The following is a 17,345-nucleotide window of genomic DNA, read 5'->3' as shown; positions in this document are numbered from 1 at the left end:
CCTACTAACCTTGTTTCCCTAGGCCTGACCAGTTGCTTAAGAACCTTTGAAGCAAGTCAGCCTCTCCAAGGGGTGTTGTATACAATCTGTGGAGGAGAAAGATGAAGAGTAGAGGAGGAACTATGAATCTGTTGCTGTTGAACTAGGCAATGGAACCAACAAATTCTCCCCAAATTCAAAATTAATCCAAAGGCTTGAAATTTTAAAAAGAGAGGGAGGGGGTAGGGAGACTGTTTATGTATATCATCTAAGTTAGATGGGGAAGGTGAGAAAGGAATAAGCATACTATATGCCAAACGCTGCTGTACAAATATAATCTCATTTGATATCTTGATAGCAGCCACAAAGGAAGAAATTCATAAGAGAATAAAGCCAAGAATTCAGAAGCCAGTAGTAAAAACCACAGTCATGAACGTTTATATACAAATGCCCAAAGCTTTGGCAGCAAATAGGAGGTACTGGAGGTCTTAATATAGGACAAATACATTTGACTTGGGCTAAAATCCTTGGTGGCAGTGGTGCTGGATGAGTAAAACTTATTTAAAAACAGAACAAAATAAAATCTAAAACAGGATCGGTAAGAGGGGTGAGTTGCATTTGTAAGTTAAGATATAGCAATGTGAAGAAATCCAGGAAGCAGTGGAGAGAAGTATGATTGAGAGAAAGTATTTTGGTGAAGGTCAAAGGAGAGGAAAATAGAAGTAATTTTGTCATTGGAATATATACTATACACTACCTGGATAGAAAGATAAAATAGATGAGGAGTTTAGGAAATCTAAAATTTTTAAAATCTTGGCAAAGAGGCACAATATGCAATACTAGTGATCTCTCTCAAAAGCAGAGCAGCTAATCACTTCTTGATTAGCTTTAGTGATAGCCTTATCCTTCAAAAGGTGGAGGAACCAACAATGGGAAATTCTCTCCCAGATCTAATTCTCACTCTGGGGTGGAAATTATAGAAACCCTAGCAGGAAATAACCACACCATTCTAGAATTTGTGATAGATGAGAAAATCTGGGTAGAGTCTGATATGTACCCTAGATTTTAGGAAAGTAGAGATTTCAAATTGTTCAGAGGAAAAGAGAGGCAGGATTCCATGTTTCAGGGGAATTTTAGTCTAGGAGGGATCAGAGATGTTCAAGAATGAAATTCTGAAGACACAAAAGGAAACTAGAAAGAAAAATGAGGTATGTCTGAAAAAACAAACGTGGTTGCACAGGAAACACACTAAACAATTTAGATCTGAAAAGGAAATGTGGGATTCCAGAAGATGGAAGCAAGATCAGGTAACAGAGGCTGAATGGAAGACCATGGTCCAATCCTATAAAGATAGTGTCAGGAATGCTATAGTTCAGAATGACTCAACTGATAGTGAGGATTACAAAAGGAATTTTTCTTTTCTTTACTTTTTTTTTTTGAAGCTTGAATTGGAATCGACTTTATTATTTTGTAAATGTCAATTTTACAAAGTGTTTTACAATTAATGATCATATCCTCCTTCATGGATTTTTGCATCTGATGGAGACAGCTATGACTTCAAACTCTCGGGGTTTCCTTGGTCGGCTGCTCAATGTCATTTTAGTTACTAATATAATGTGTCAGCCATGGGCTTTTCTTTACTTTTTAAAAGCTATGATGGGAGGAAAAGGAGGATCAAAGAAGGAAAGGACCTTTGCTTGGGGTAGCTGAGACAATAACTGACAATGAAAAAAAGGAAAAGCTGCTCAATTTTTAGTTTGTTTCTGTTTTTTCTATATTAGGAGAATGACCCTGACCTGAAAATGACAGAACAAAAATAACCAACAGAAAAGGTTGACAGCTAAGTAAGGAGACACTGAAAGCCTTTGGCTACCCCCTTGATGAATTCAAATTACCTGGCCAGATAAATGATATCTGGGTCCAGAAATAACTTGCAGATATGATTGCTATGCTACTTTTGGTAATATATGAGAGATCATAGAAAATGAGAAAGATGCCAAAAGTTGAAGAAAAGTAAATTTCCTAATTTTCAAAAAGGGGAAAAGAACAGAGTCTAAAAAATATGGGCCAGTGATTTTGATTTTTCAAATCCTAAGAAAATTATACAGATCATTGAAGAGTTGGTTGTTAAACAATTACAAGAGGAAGCAGTGATTATAAAAGGCCTTTCTGGATTCATCAAGAACACATACTAACCTTTTTTTCTTTTTGCCTGGATTGCTAAACTAGCATATGAGAATGTGGTGAATACAATTTACCTAGATTTTAGCAAAGCATTTGATGAAGAAATTCATATTCTTTATAAACAAAAACCCTTACCTTCTGTCTTAATAACAACTCTAATAAGAAGGGCAAGGGCTAGGCAAATGGGGTTAAGTGACTTGCCCAGGTTCACACAGCTATGAAGTGTCTGAGACCAGTTTTGAACCCAGGTCCTCCCAACTATCTACTATGCTACCTAGTTGCCTCTGACTTATGTTATTCTTATGGAGTTGTGGAAATATGGATTAGATAATACAATCAGATAGATTCAAAACTGGTTGAATGGCTAGTTTTTGTGGCTCAATGTTAACATGACAAAATATCCAAGGAAACTATACTTGGCCCTATATTCTTTTTTTAAAATTAAATAATTTTTTCAATTACACGGAGAAACAACTTTTGACAGTTGTTTTCTGACATTTTGTGATTCAGATTCTCTCCCTCCCTACTCTTCTCTCTCTGAGATGCTAAATAGTCTGATATAGGTTATACCAGTTCTTTTTTTTAAAACCCTTACCTTCCATCTTGTAGTAAATACTGTGTATTTGCTCCAAGGTAGAAGAGTGCTAAGGACTAGGCAATGGGGGTTAAGTGACTTGCCCAGGGTCACACAGCTGGGAAGTGTCTGAGATCAGATTGGAATCTAGGACCTCTGGTCTCTAGGTCTGACTTTCAATCCACTGAGCCATCCAGCAGCCCCCTATACCAGTTTTTTAATTTGATATGTACTTCCATATTCTCCATGTTATGACTAAAGACACATATCATATATATAATAAAAAAAGAAAACTCATGACAGAAATAAAGTGAAGGATGGCATGCTTTGATCTGCAATAAGATTCCAATAGTTCTTTCCCTGGCTTTGGGTAACATTTTTTAAAATCATGAGTTCCTTGGAGTTATCAAGGAACCTTGTCTTTTTTTTAACCCTCACCTTCCATCTTAGAATCAATACTGTGTACTGGTTCTAAGGCAAAAGAGTGGTAAGGGCTAGTCAATGGGGACCAAGTGACTTGCCCAGGGTCACATAACTAGGAAGTGTCTGAGGCCAGATTTGAACCTAGGACTTCCCGTCTCTAGGACTGGCTCTCAATCCACTGAGCTACCCAGCTGCCCCCGGAAGAAGAGAATTCAGAGGCTTCCTGAAACTACCTGGATCATATCCAGTATGTGGGGCAGCAAAAGCCTGAGTTACTGGTGGCCTATGTTTATACATTCTATATAAGGGAGAACTCTCTGGTGGCCAAGTAGGCATTAAAGCTGCCTAGCACAAGAGAAAGACTTAGTTCTACTTGTCTGAGAATGAATATCATGCCTAGAAGTTTAAACAGTTCCAGTAGACCTGGATGACTGCCTTGGACCTAGATTTTAAGACCAAGGAGAAAACTGTTGAAGAAACCAACAAGGTCTTTAAATACAACAATAAGATTTTCAACAAATGCATAAGACCATGTGCCCCTAATATGTTGCTAAACAAGGTATTCATAAAATAATGCTTGTCCCTTCAAAACTGCAAGAACTAAAAAACTGGAAAACGAGAGGATGCCCTTCAATTGGGGAATGGCTGAACAAATTGTGGTATATGTTGGTGATGGAATACTATTGTGCTCAAAGGAATAATAAAGTGGAGGAATTCCATGGAGACTGGAACAACCTCCAGGAAGTGATGCAGAGCGAGAGGAGCAGAACTAGGAGAACATTGTACACAGAGAGTGATACACTGTGGTACAATCGAAGGTAATGGACTTCTCCATTAGTCTCAATGCAATGTCCTGAACAACCTGTAGGGATCTAGGAGAAATAAAAAAACACTACCCACAAGCAGAGGACAAACGGTGGGAGTAAAAACACCAAGGAAGGACTACAGCTTGACTATAGGGGTGGAGGGGATATGATCGAGGAGAGACTCTGAATGAACACTCTACTACAGAAACCAATAGCATGGAAATGGGCTCGGGTTGAGGATGCATGTGACATCCAGAGGAATCATGCATCACCAATGGGAGGGGTAGGGGAAGAGGGGAGAAAAAAAAAGGTGATCTTTGTTTCTAATGAATAACGTTTGAAAATGACCGAATAAAATAATGTTTAAAAAAAATGCAAGAGCTATACTGAAGCAGCTTAATCTTCAATGCATGTTTGATGCTACTGTGGACTTGGTTGCTGAACTGAAGGCCTCGTACTGCATGTGAAGCAGTCTGTGACCCTGGAACCCTCCAAGGATGACCTCTGTCAATATCACCAACCCTCCCAGTAAACTAAGCTAGCTCTCTCCGATAAATTGTGGCCACAATTTTAAAAAAATTTTATTTGAAACTGGGTTTGAAAAAATAAGCCATTAATAAAAACCAGATGTGAAAATCAATACCTAACAGACTGCTCTCTGCAATATATGTAAAAACAGACAAATCCAGAGATCTTAAACTCAGAAACTAGGGCCTCAGGAAGCATAGCATATGTCCAAAACCCCAGCTTTGTGAAGACTCCTCTCCTGAAGAGAACACTTGGGGTTCTGTTCTTCACCCCACTTGTCTTCTCATTACTTGGATGGGTGTTGACCATTTAGATGATGAGATGTTTCACTTGGAATGGGGTGGGGTGGAAGAAAGGGAGAGAAAGAAAAAGAAAGCTTCTACACTGTGTCAACTAAACACCAAAGGCAGAGGTGAGACCTCTGGGAAAATCATAGCTTGTGATCCTGAGCCTTGGAACCAGGGTCTCACTCTAGACTCTGAGGAATGGAGTTTTATTTTGTCTATTTCCCTTAGTAGCCCAATCCTTGCCATTGTTCCTAAACAGGAAAACACTTCATGTAAATGCTAAAGCATCCAATAAAGTACATACTTAAAAAAAAAAAAGCCCTAAGAAGTCTGTAGATTTTCCCCATTCTATTTGTTTCCTCAGCCCTCATGCTCAACCAATTAAACTTTTTATTCTGCTTCATACTTTTTTCTTTTTCTTTTAAAAAAACTCTTACTTTCTGTCCTAGTAAGAACTCTTAAGACAAAAAGGCAAGAGGTAGGCAAATAGGGTTAAGTGACTTGCCCAGGGTCATACAACTAAGTATCTGAGGTCATATTTGAACCTAGATACTCCTGACTCCAGGTCTGCCTTTTTCTATCCACTGAGTTACCTAGGTGCCCCTTTCATATTTTTTTTCTTGAGTCATTTTATGTGGAAATAATGGTTTGATTTCATCTGTCTTGATGTCTTCTCTTCACTGGCAGGGATGAGCTTATATCTTTGTTTTCTTCTGTGTTCCCTTCAAAGTGGCTATTTGGCTCTAACCCATCCCTCTGAGCAAGGGCTCTCAGACTACTAAGTGAACTTTTATGAATTTCATCCACTAACTAGAAAGAAAAACACTTAAATAACAATTAATTCCAATACTATAGAAACTATTTGGGAAAATAGCTGAGACAGGAACCCCACCAAATTCCTTTTATGATACTTAGGGGAATTTTTTTTCTCCAAATAAAACACAGAAAGAGAAGACCAAAGAATTGGACATGCAACTAAAAAAACTAGAAAAAGAACAAATTAAAATCCTCCAATTAAACATCAAATCAAAATTTGAAAATCAAAGGAAAGAGAAATAAAACTGAAACTAAGAAAATAATGGAACTAATAAATAAGACAAGTTGGTTTTATGAAAAATAATAACAAACAATAAAATAAACCATTTATTTGAGTAAAAAAAAAGAGAGAAAACTAAATTACCAGTATTAGAAATTAAAAGGGCAAAGGGCAAACAACCAAAGAGGAAATTAAAGTAATTATTAGGAGTTATTTTGTTCAACTATATGCCAATAAACCTAAATGAAAAAATGAGTAAAGAAATATCAATTTCCCACATTAACAGAAGAGGAAGAAGAATATTTAATCCTATCTCAGAAAAAGAAATAGAACAAGCCATCAATTATTTCCTCAAAAAAAAGTCCCAGGGCCTGATGGACCAAACACTTAAAGAACAATTAATTCCAATACTATAGAAACTATTTGGGAAAATAGCTGAGACAGGAACCCCACCAAATTCCTTTTATGACACAAATATGATGTTGATATTTAAACCAGAAAGAGCAAAAATAGAGAAAGAAAACTATCGACCAATATCCCTAATGAATATTAATGCAAAAATCTTAAAACAAAATACTAGCAAGGATATTAACAGTAATATATATTATGACAAGGCTGGGTTTTTACAGCAGGAATATAGAGATGGTTCAATATTAGGAAAAACTATCAGCAAACTTGACCATATCAACAACAAAACCAACAAAAATCATACGTTTATTTCAATAGATGTGGAAAAAAGCTTTTCCTAAAATATAACACTGATTCCTATTAAAAACACTAGAGAACATTGGAATAAATGGAACATTCCTCAAACTGACAAATAACATCTATCTAAAACCATTAACAATCATTATCTGTAATGGAGATAAGCTAAAAGTTTTCCCAATAAGATCAAGAGTGAAATTATCACCACTATTATTCAATACTGTACTAAAAATGCAAGCTATAGCAATAAAAGAAGAAATTAAACCAATCATTCTTTGCAGATGATGACATGATAGTATAACTAGAGAATCCATCAAAAAAAAACTAATCAAAACAATTAACAACTTTAGCAAAGTTGCAGGATATAAAATAAAACCAACATAAATCATTAGCATTTCTCTATAATATCAATAAAGTCCGACAACAAGAGATAGAAAGAGAAATCACATTTAAAATAACTCTAGACAGTATAAAATATTTGGGAGTCTATCTACCAAGACTAACCCAGGAACTATATGATCACAACTACAAAACACTTTTCACACAAATAGTCAGACCTGAACAACTGGATTGAAGCATGCTATTCTTCAATTTATTTCCTCTATGAATTTTTCTCTAGTATAAGCAAGCAGTGTCTTGTTTCACAACATGACAAACATGGAAATATGTATTATATGATAATCTATGTACAACCTATAAAATATCACCTGCCTTTTGGGGAAGGGAGATTTATGGGAGGGAAGAGTACACAAGATTGAAAAAGTCAAAAAATATTAAAAATTATACTGACATGTAATCTTAAAAAAAACCATCCATTTTTTTTAATTAAAAGAAAAATAAAAATATAAAGGTTAGGTCCAAATCAAGCTATCAAGAGCTTAAGGGAAGAAAGTCAGGGAGTGTTCCTCCATCCCCAGACAATTAATGGGTAAATCAGCCTAAGAAGCAGGCAGTGTTTAATAAAACAAATGTTAAGACTTGGAAGTCAGACTCAAATCCTCTGATACTGACCAGATAGTATGACTGTGAAAGGAATAACACTTCTTAAGACTACAAAACAACTGCTGACACAAGTTTACTCAACACCTAAGGTTATAATGGCAAACCTTATGGCATGTGTGCTAGAGCATGGGAGGAGGCTGCTCCCTTTCCTCTCTCCACATGCATCTGAGAACATTTCTCCCATCACCCCTCCATCTGCCCAGTAGCCCAATGGGAGTGCTTCACATGCTGTGTGAGGGTTGCAGTTTGGGCCTTGGTCTCTAAAAGGCTTGCCATGTAGGAGAAGAACTGATCTAAGGTATTAAAAAGCCTCAAAGACGAAAAGCTGGTGATCCTAAATCTTGGATGTTTCCCTTCCTAACATGCCAGTCCACATACCCTTCTAACCAGGCCCACCTCTGGATGGAATGAGGGGAGTTGTGCCTAACTAAACCAGTACTGTCCACCTGCTGAAGAACCTTTCTATGGAAGTTTACAAAACTTCCTTCTGAAAAATGGTATATATCTTCTAACAACTGTTTCATTTTAATCCTGAGCCTGTACCAACACAGTCCTGACAGACCAAAATATTTGGTACAGTTGGCAAGGTTTGTATAGAATGAATTAACGGTTGACTTCTTAGGTGACACAAGAGGATAGCAATCACACAGTTTGGTAAGGACTTTATAAACCACTGTTTCTAGTTATATACTAGGAGTTCTCTCAATGGAGAGGAAAGAGGTCCTTCACAATGATGTGCTAGGATTAGTCCACCAGGCATCTAAGGAAGTGTAAACCTTAAAATTTCTTAGACTTATAAATGTTGGAAATTTCACCATTGGGAAATTTCATACTTGGAAAATTTCTTATTGATAGTCTATTGGAATGGGAACCCCATTGGCATGGGAGGTTCCTCCTCCTCCCTTCTTAAGATTACTTTAGGACAGAAACCTTTTGCTGAACAATGGAAAGGGCTTTGACCTATGCTTAAGCACAGAACAAGAATTTCTTTGAGTCATGATTGATTTTAGAATTGATACAATAGAGATACTTGGAATGACAGAACCAGGTCTTGGAAAATAAAATTTCCACCCTACTCAGTCCTAACAGGATTTAGGAAGGGCTGCATCATAGATCAAAATTTAATTATTCCAATCTCTACCCTACTCAGGGTAACAGGATTTAGGAAGGGCTGTAGCAAAAGATCAAGATTTAATTATTTGAGAATATGACCTTCAACAGACATGTCCAAAATCACAGACCTCTGGGCGGTCCTGGGTTAAGCTAGAGCCACCATTGGCACAGGGAAAATGATGGACAGTGATTGGTAGATGTGAGAACTGAGGGGAGAGAACTTGGATGGTTTCCTTAAAGATAGAGGGGTCTGAGGACTGAGGGGTGGTTGGTTGGAGAGGTTTGGCTCTGAGTGGTTGGAGAGGTGCTCTGAGAAGCTTGCTCTGAAGGAAGCTGGAGGTGGAGGCCCCAGAGACTGTTTCTCCATTTTGGTCACATGAGTAATAGGGACTGATCTCCTTTCTTTGCCCCAGCTATCTAAGGCCTTGGGCCTTTTGGCCCAGCCTAAACAGTGGGTATTTAAGCCCTATTCCCTTCTCTCCCCTCTCTCCCTCTCTCCCTCTCTCTCTCTCTCTCTCTCTCTCTCTCTCTCTCTCTCTCTCTCTCTCTCTCTCTCTCTCTCTCTCTAATTCCTTTCTTCCTCCTATTTGTAATTAAACTCTATAAAAGGTTGACGGCTGACTTGAGTTTTCATTTAGGAATTACATAGCTGAATTCCTTGGCGACCTTAAATTAGTATATATCAGTCTTTTAAAGTGATTTCCTTGTCACAGAAGCTACTGGGAAAAGTAAAGCCAAGCCTTTCTTGGCTGTTGCTAACATCCAAGAAAAGCTAGACTGTCAACATAAAAAAAATGAAAGGAGCCACTAAATGACTCAGTGAACAGAGTAACAGGCCTGGTGACAGGAGGTTCTGAGTTCAAATCTAATCCCAGACATTTTCTAGCTGGGTGAACCTGAGCAAATCATTTATTTATTTGTTTGTTTTTAAGCCCTTACTTCCTTTGTGGAATCAATACTGTGTATTGGTTCCAAGGCAGAAGAGTGGTAAAAAGGCTAGGCAATGGGGGTCAAGTGACTTGCCCAGGGTCACACAGCTGGGAAGTCCACATCTGAACACAGGACCTTCCATCTCTAGGCCTGGCTCTCAATCCACTGAGGTACCCAGCTTCCCCCCTGAGCAAGTCATTTAGCCCCAATCACCTAGCTCTTATTACTTATTATTAGAATCAATACTTATTATCAATTCTAAAGCAGAAGATAAAGGCTTAAAAAAATGAAAGCAAACCATCCACATTCAGCAACTAATGACAGAGAAGAATGTGTTCTGGGCCTTTAAGAACAACGTTCTGAGGGCAGAGAAGCAATTCATGAATGTAGTCAAAATTATTTGGAAGGGTGGGAGTGGAGAGGAGGAAGTTTAATTGCTTGGGTTGAAACAGGTCCATATAAATGTTAGGAAGGAACCAAGATAAATAAAATACTGTTTGTTGCACTTAATAACTTTATTATGAGTGTAATCTCTGGGCTCTAAAGTCATAGGTAGAAGGTTACCTAGGAGACCTTCAGGACCAAGAAAGAATATAGTAGCAGAAACGCATACCACAGCTGAAAAGTCTTCAGGAGGTGTTAGGCTAGTTTTCCCCTAAAAGGCAATGAAACCATCCTCAAGGCTGAACTGGCCTGAAGGTCTAAAGTTCAAATCACCAACATAGATCCCCAGTTGCCTAAGACAGAGAAAACGCAGTGCACAGGGAGCTGGTACTCCTTAGTCTTCATGAAAGTTAATATGACTCTCCTGACCAGGCATGTCTCCATAAAGAGTTAAGGTTAGCTGCATCCAACAGTATCAATACTGTATTTTTGCTGAATTATTGTTTGTTTTTGGAGGGGGGCAAATAAGGGTTAAGTGACTTGTCCAGGGTCAAACAGCTAGTGTCCTGACCTAAGCATACTATCCACTGTGCCACCTAGCTGCCCCTGAGTTATTCTTTCCTTATATTATTAAACAAATTTCCTTTTGCAAAGTGTTTTGGGGTTGAACTACTCGACTAGACCAAAACAATAACTTATGAGCAAATCACATCATCTCCTATAGTGGTCCTGGGGAAAGAGCTTAGCAAACCAAAAGCCCTATGGAAACATAAGCTTTATTTGACTGTCACCTAAGCCCACTTGAGACCCAATGGCCCGGAATCATTGGATTTTATCTTGTCTTTGTGATTATCATTTCACGCTTCAAAGTAAGTGTTTCCTAGCCCCTTGTCCCAGGATTCTATAGGAAATTCAGAGAGGGGTGAGAATTTCAGGAAATATTAATGATGACGAGAATCTTCACTTCACTTTAAGATTCCATTGTGGGTCAGGGTATTGAGAGCCAGGCCTAGAGATGGGAGGTCCTAGGTTCAAATCTGGTCTCAGTCACATCCTAGCTTTGTGACCCTGGACAAGTCACTTAACCCCCATTGCCTAACTCTTACCACTCTTCTGCATTGGAACCAACACAGAGTACTGATTCCAAGGCAGAGGGTAAGGGTCAAAAAAAAAAATCCATTAGAAAATTCCTATCTTTTCCTTTTTTCTTCTCTCTATTCTTCTTCCCAATTTATTTGCAACCCCTGGCCTTTAATTCAGGAAACTGAAGATTATAGGCTATAAAATTATTATAGTGAACCAAAGAATAGAAACCCTACCTTAAAAGACATGAGGTACCTAACCAATGAAATGGAACTACGTTCATAAAAAGTTCAGATTGGCAAAGACGACAAAAAGATGAAAAGAATGAAGATGGCATATCCTAAAAAGGTTAAGGGGAAGGGCAGGCATACTTGACATACTGTTGCTATGGATAAATTAATCCAAAAAATTTGCATCAAGAATAAAAGAGCCAGTAAACTGTACCTACTCTTTGATCTCCGGATAAATAGGGCATATTACCACCCTGCCCCTACCTGCCACCCCTGGCCATGCAGAAGGAGATCCCATATATGAAAAAAAACATTTAAAGTAATACTTTTTGTTATAGCAAAAAATGGGAATCAATCACAAGAGAGCTGAACAAAATGGGGCACTGGAATGGAATGGAATGAAATTATGTGGTAAGAAGTGGTGAGTCTGAAAATCCAGATACTTAAGAAGCATGTAGGAAATGCTGTAGGGTCAAGGAAGCAGAAATAAGGGAATAAACACAATAAAAAGGGGAAAGAATGCTGGAAGACTTCAGAATCTCATCAATGCAGCTTCCATTTGCAACTTCAGAGGGCTAGAGTAGAATGTGCTTCCTGGCGGAACAAGCCTATGTTTTCCCAGCCATGGCTAATGTCTTAACTTATTTTGCTTGGTTGTACTTGGCTATTTATAAGGAAGGTCAGGTAATTTAATGGGAAATAATGGAGTAAAAAAAAACCAAATTAAATATTTAAAAAGGGAAAAAAAGGGAGAGAGGTGAGGGCAAATATTCTTTCTGGGGAATAACAAAGGAATCAAGTAAAAGGAAACTTTTTAACCTTATTCCTTTCCCTGGTATTCATTATAGCCTAGAAGTGGCCAAATCATAAGACTTTGATCTGAAGCAAGAATAAGCAACAACTTCTTCTCTTCTGGAATGAGAAAAGGGGAGACTTATAAAAACTTAAAAGAAATGGAATATTCTTTACACACTCACAAAAATCGATTCATATCTTTTAGGTAGGTCTCTGAGAAAAAAAGAAAAAGGTTGATTCTTTGGCAGTAAAAAGAAAATTAGTATGGAGATGCAGGAAACTTGCTGTTTTCATTTTCTAAAGGAACTGGAAATATTTTAAACTTCTAAATAATTCTAACTTGTTTGGTGGAATAAATATTGTCTAATCACAATTTCTCAGCAATAGGGGCTAGGAAGGCCAGCAGATACAATATATGAATAACACCATAAAGGGAAATGCTATATGACTTCAATGCACTAGATTAATATCTGTATTATTAATAAATACTCAGGTACTTATTTTATACCAATGTTGGAAAAAATAAACTGTAAAAGAAAAACTGATTGGGGTTACTCAGAGGCAGAGTTGGGATGATACCTTAATTCAAAAGACCATCTAACCTTAGATCATGAAGTATTTATACAGGCTGGCCCATTTAAAAAGTCTCCCTTAATTAGTGCTGAAGGCTTCTTGATTAATTACAGGTCTGACCATGAATTGCTCACATAGGGCATCAAAATCACTTTTTTGATCATGATATACCAGTCTAGTAACATAGTAAACCATGTCTAAATGTCCAGGAGAAATGCAAATATATCTCAATCTATCTATTCCTGAAGATTTCAGGGACTCTATGAAATTATGTAGCTTTTCATGACATCCCTAAAAGAAACTCATTGGCTTTGCCTCCAAAATTAACACATAGAGAAACTGAAGTACATAGGAAAAGCAATTGGTTCAATACTACTTAGTGGGTCAGTGGTGAAAGAGGCAGGAATAAAATCCAGTTCCACATTAGTCTCTCTCCCATGTCAAGGTGAGCCAAGTGACCCATTTAAAAATTCCCAAATGAACAAACTTAGTGAAAACAGTGGATCACGGTTAAATATATTAATTACAAAATGAATTTCAGTGAATGAAGGATTTCCCCCGGCCAATTCCCTTCACACCCACCCTGCAATATGCCATTCCAAATAAAGGCATCTTTGGTCTTGAAAAGGGAATAGATAAGCAAGTGTGGGGCCAGGAGACTTGAAAATGGATATGACTACTTCAGTTCTGGTGATGATTGTGGCAGCATACTACAGTTTCAACTTTAGAAGGCTTCCACAGCCAACCCACTTACAACAAAATAGTTTCCTCTGGCATAGTAGCTTCACTCTTCAGTCTTAATGGGAATGCTACATTGATAAAACTTCCTTGACACCTAAGTGGATGGTAAATTTCCTTCTCCTATCTTCAAAATTCTTCCTGAACAGTGGGAACTTTTTCTAGCACACCAATTAGAAAACACTGACTTCAGGGGGCAGCAAAATAGTTCAAATGATTGAGACCCAGGCCTAGAGACAGGAGGTCCCGGGTTCAAATGTGGCCTCAGACACTTCCCAGCTGTGTGACCCTGGGCAAGTCACTTAATCCTCTTACTTCTCTTCTGCCTCGGAACCAATACATAGTATTGATTCTATGACAGATGATAAGGGTTTAAAACAAAACAAAAAACCCCACTGACCTAGAGGTGACTTTCCAAAGGGACAACTATGCAAATCTACATGTGAGAAAAGCCACATCTCCAAAAGCAGAAATGGCAGAGGGAGGGACAGGGCTAAACTTAACCTACCTGCCCCAAGTGAGATTTAATATCACTGCTTTCTCAATTCAGTTAACCAGAGAAGAGTTCAACAAGAGGCAGCTGGAGAAGTAGTACATACATAAATACAACTAATTATCAGTTGTTTGTGTTAATTAAGGGGGCAGATATATGAATAGTAAATTATTTGTATCTAGTGTTAGAATATAACATATGACTTTTCCTAACTACATTGGAGGCAAGCTCACTTGAAAAGCTTATTTTTGGTCAGCACCATCTTTTAGAATGATGAGCTTCCTAAGTTGGCACAAAGCAGTAATTTCTTTTCACCTGCCCTAAATGTTCCAGGACCTGTTCCTAAACTTCAAAAGTGTCTGCTGACCCCCTTCTGTATTTCAGAACCTGTTGAACAAATCTGAGTTTCCCTGACACAGACTATTCTTTATCAAGTCTAACAGCAGCTAGGTAGCACAGCTGATAGAGCACCAGGTGAGGAGGCAAGAAGACTCATCTTCCCGAATTCAAATCTAGCCTCAGATACTTCATAACTGTATGACTCTGGGCAAGTCATTTCTTCCTGTTTACCTTAGTTTCTTCATCTGCAAAATGATCTGGAGAAGGAAATGGTAAACCCCTCTAGTATCTTTGCCAAGAAAACCCCAAATGGGGTCATGAAGTTGGATGTGACAGAAAAACATTTAGGACTCAACTTTGCAGGATGGAGTCACGATATTTTTTACATGGCAGTCCTCCCAACATTCCACAATCATCTTAATGATCTATTCTTTGGACTCATTGCTGACTTTGTGAAATTTTTCTTGAAGTGTGTTAAATAGAAATGCACACAGCAATAATAGGTAAGTGTGGACACACCACTCATAGTTAGGTTAGACTGATTTTTAGAATGACCTTGCACTAAGAGGCAAGGGAAAATGCTTGAATACTATGCTAAGTGGCATAGGGAAGTCAACCTAGGATTAAAATTTGCCATTGTTAATCAAGAATTAATGTTCTATCTCTATACACAGAGATGCAAATGTTTATTCTGTTCTGTATAGACAAACAGCTATCCTTTGCAACCCTGATCTCAGTGAAAATATGCTATGTCATCACTACTTGGCTTTTGAGGATCTCATTAACCTGGGCACTATTCTACTTCTCCAACTTTATTTTGAACTATTCCTCAATATTATACCTATAAAGGATATTTTTATTTAAAAAATACCCACGTTAACAATAATATCAATAATAATAGCAGCTAATGTTTTTATAGTGCTAAGCACTTCTTACCTCACTGGATCTTCCCAACAATTTTGTGAGGGAGCTGCTATTATTATCATCCTCATTTTACATAGGAGAAAACTGAAACAAATAGAAATTATGTGATTTGCCCAGGATCCCACAGCTAATAAGTATATGAGGTTGAATTTGAACTCAGATCTTCCTAAATACAGGTTTACTGCTCTATTCACTGCTCCATCCAAGGCCACCAGATTCATATGATTATAAGAAAATAGGGTGACTATGAAGAATATCACCTAGGTCATCAAGCCTTCTCTGGTGCAGAAAAGACAAATTCTGTATCAAAGACAAAGGAAAGAAACACATACCAAGCTTAGGTACAGGCTGGGTGTCCCAAAACTGGTAACTACGCTTGCTGGCTTCCTCCATAGTTTTGGCAGGTCCTTGGCCTACGGAAAAGAGTTCAATGGCTTTCTGTATTTCTTGGATTCTCTCTGCTGGTAAAGAGTTCACCTGAGCAAAAAAAGTTGGGGAAGAGAAAACATGAGCTATTAATAAAACAAATCAACTCACTTAAGTACAGGAGCTTAAAATTTATTGCAAAACAGCTCCCAGAGGCAGGTGGTGTAGGATGCTGACTAAGGTGGGGATGCAGGATTTGTAGTCAGTTCCTTTACATTTAAAAAACCCTTTAAAGTACCTGATTCAAACCTTATAGTGTGAGGTATAAAGCTTCTATTTTGGCCCCAGGAAGGCTTCAGCTTAAATCTCAGCATTTTCCTTAGGGGCCTTGCAAAAAGAAACTGAAAGCAAGGCAGCAGCTCTCTCTAGAAAAGAGACAATGAACAGTATGGCTTCATCACATTTCACAGGGGTGTTTGGAATGGATGCTTGGGACTTATTTAGCTTAAGCAGCATTTCTAGATGAATAAATGAAACATTCAGCATTTACGAAGTGCCTACTATGTATCAGGTACTGTGCCTAAGTAGTTGTATCCCATGATGCTGAGGATACAAAGACAAAAACCAAACAATTCTTGGTTTATTATACTGTACACAAAATAAATACAAGGTAATTTGGGAGAGGAGTGGGAAGGAGTCAGGAGAAGCTTCATGTAGATAGTGCTTGAATTGAATTTGGAAGGAAACTAAGGGATAAGGAGGGAAAACACTGCAGCCTGAGCAAAGGTACAGAGATAGAAGAAAGAATGTCAGGTGTAAGAAGAGCAAAGCCAATCTGACTAGACTATAATGTGCATGAAGATGAAGAGTGTAGAAAAAGTTAAGAAAAGTAGGTTGACTACTAGGTGCTATAGGGGATAGAGCCAAGGCTGGAGTCAAAGAGGTCCTGGGTTCAAATGTGGTCTCAGACATTTCTTAGTTGAGTGATCCTAGGCAAACCACTTAACTTCAAATGTCTAGTCTTTGCTATTCTTCTGTCTTAGAATTCATATTGAGACAGGAGGGTTTTTTTTTTAAACAAATAAAACAATAACAACAAAAAACAAGACGACAGCATCTGACTGGGTATGCAGGATAAGGTAGTAAAAGGGGGGAAAGCCCTAGCTTCATAGGAAGAGGACCTGGGCTCAAATCTATCGTCTGCCATTCCCTGTGTAACCTGGACAAGCCACTTAACCTCTCTGGGCTTTTGTTTCCTCATCTGTAAAAGGTGGAGAGGAAGTCTGGACAGCATTGAAGGTTCTTTTTAGCTCCAAACCTATGACTCTAAGGCTGTGGACCTAGAAATCTGGAAGGATAGTAATACCCTTGATGGCAACAAAAGGAGACAATGAGTCCAAGATATTGAATTAGAGGTAGCTTTAGGATATCTAGTTTGAAATAGGAAGCCAAAGGTGATACATGATTAGAACTCAGGAGAGAGGCCCAGGCTAGAAGAGTCATTTACATAGAGAGAGTAAATGAACCCCAGGGAACTGAAAGAGTTTGAACAGACAGCTGGCATAGAGGAGCTCTGGCCCAAACCCACAGCTATGATAGGGAGGCTCTGGATGATGATTCAGCAAAGGAGACTGGGATGGGTCAGATAGGTAGAAGCCAAGACACATACAGAGAATTCAAGGTGGATGAGGACTGAGAAAAGATCATTAGATTTGGCAATTAAGAGAACAACAGCTATAGAGAGAAATTTCAATTAAGGGATAAATTTTTAGAACTCCTCTTTTCTGAACTGTCAGGCCCTAAAGCACATTGCTTCAAGTACCTTCTTCAATAGTGTCAAAGTGCTATCATTT

General features: G+C 38.1%; 1 protein-coding gene across 1 annotated transcript in view; it reads right to left on the bottom strand.

The window, feature by feature from the left end:
- Nucleotides 1–17,345, bottom strand: part of NMT1 (N-myristoyltransferase 1) — a 53,045-nt gene that overhangs the window by 11,986 nt on the left and 23,714 nt on the right. Inside the window, exon 3 of the mRNA XM_001368310.5 lies at nucleotides 15,459–15,603. Coding sequence (XP_001368347.1) covers nucleotides 15,459–15,603 — 145 coding nt within the window. The remainder of the gene's footprint in view (nucleotides 1–15,458; nucleotides 15,604–17,345) is intronic.

Source organism: Monodelphis domestica, chromosome 2 (genome assembly GCF_027887165.1).
Source record: "Monodelphis domestica isolate mMonDom1 chromosome 2, mMonDom1.pri, whole genome shotgun sequence".
Taxonomy (NCBI): domain Eukaryota; kingdom Metazoa; phylum Chordata; class Mammalia; order Didelphimorphia; family Didelphidae; genus Monodelphis; species Monodelphis domestica.
This window is presented reverse-complemented; position numbering and strand designations above follow the sequence as displayed.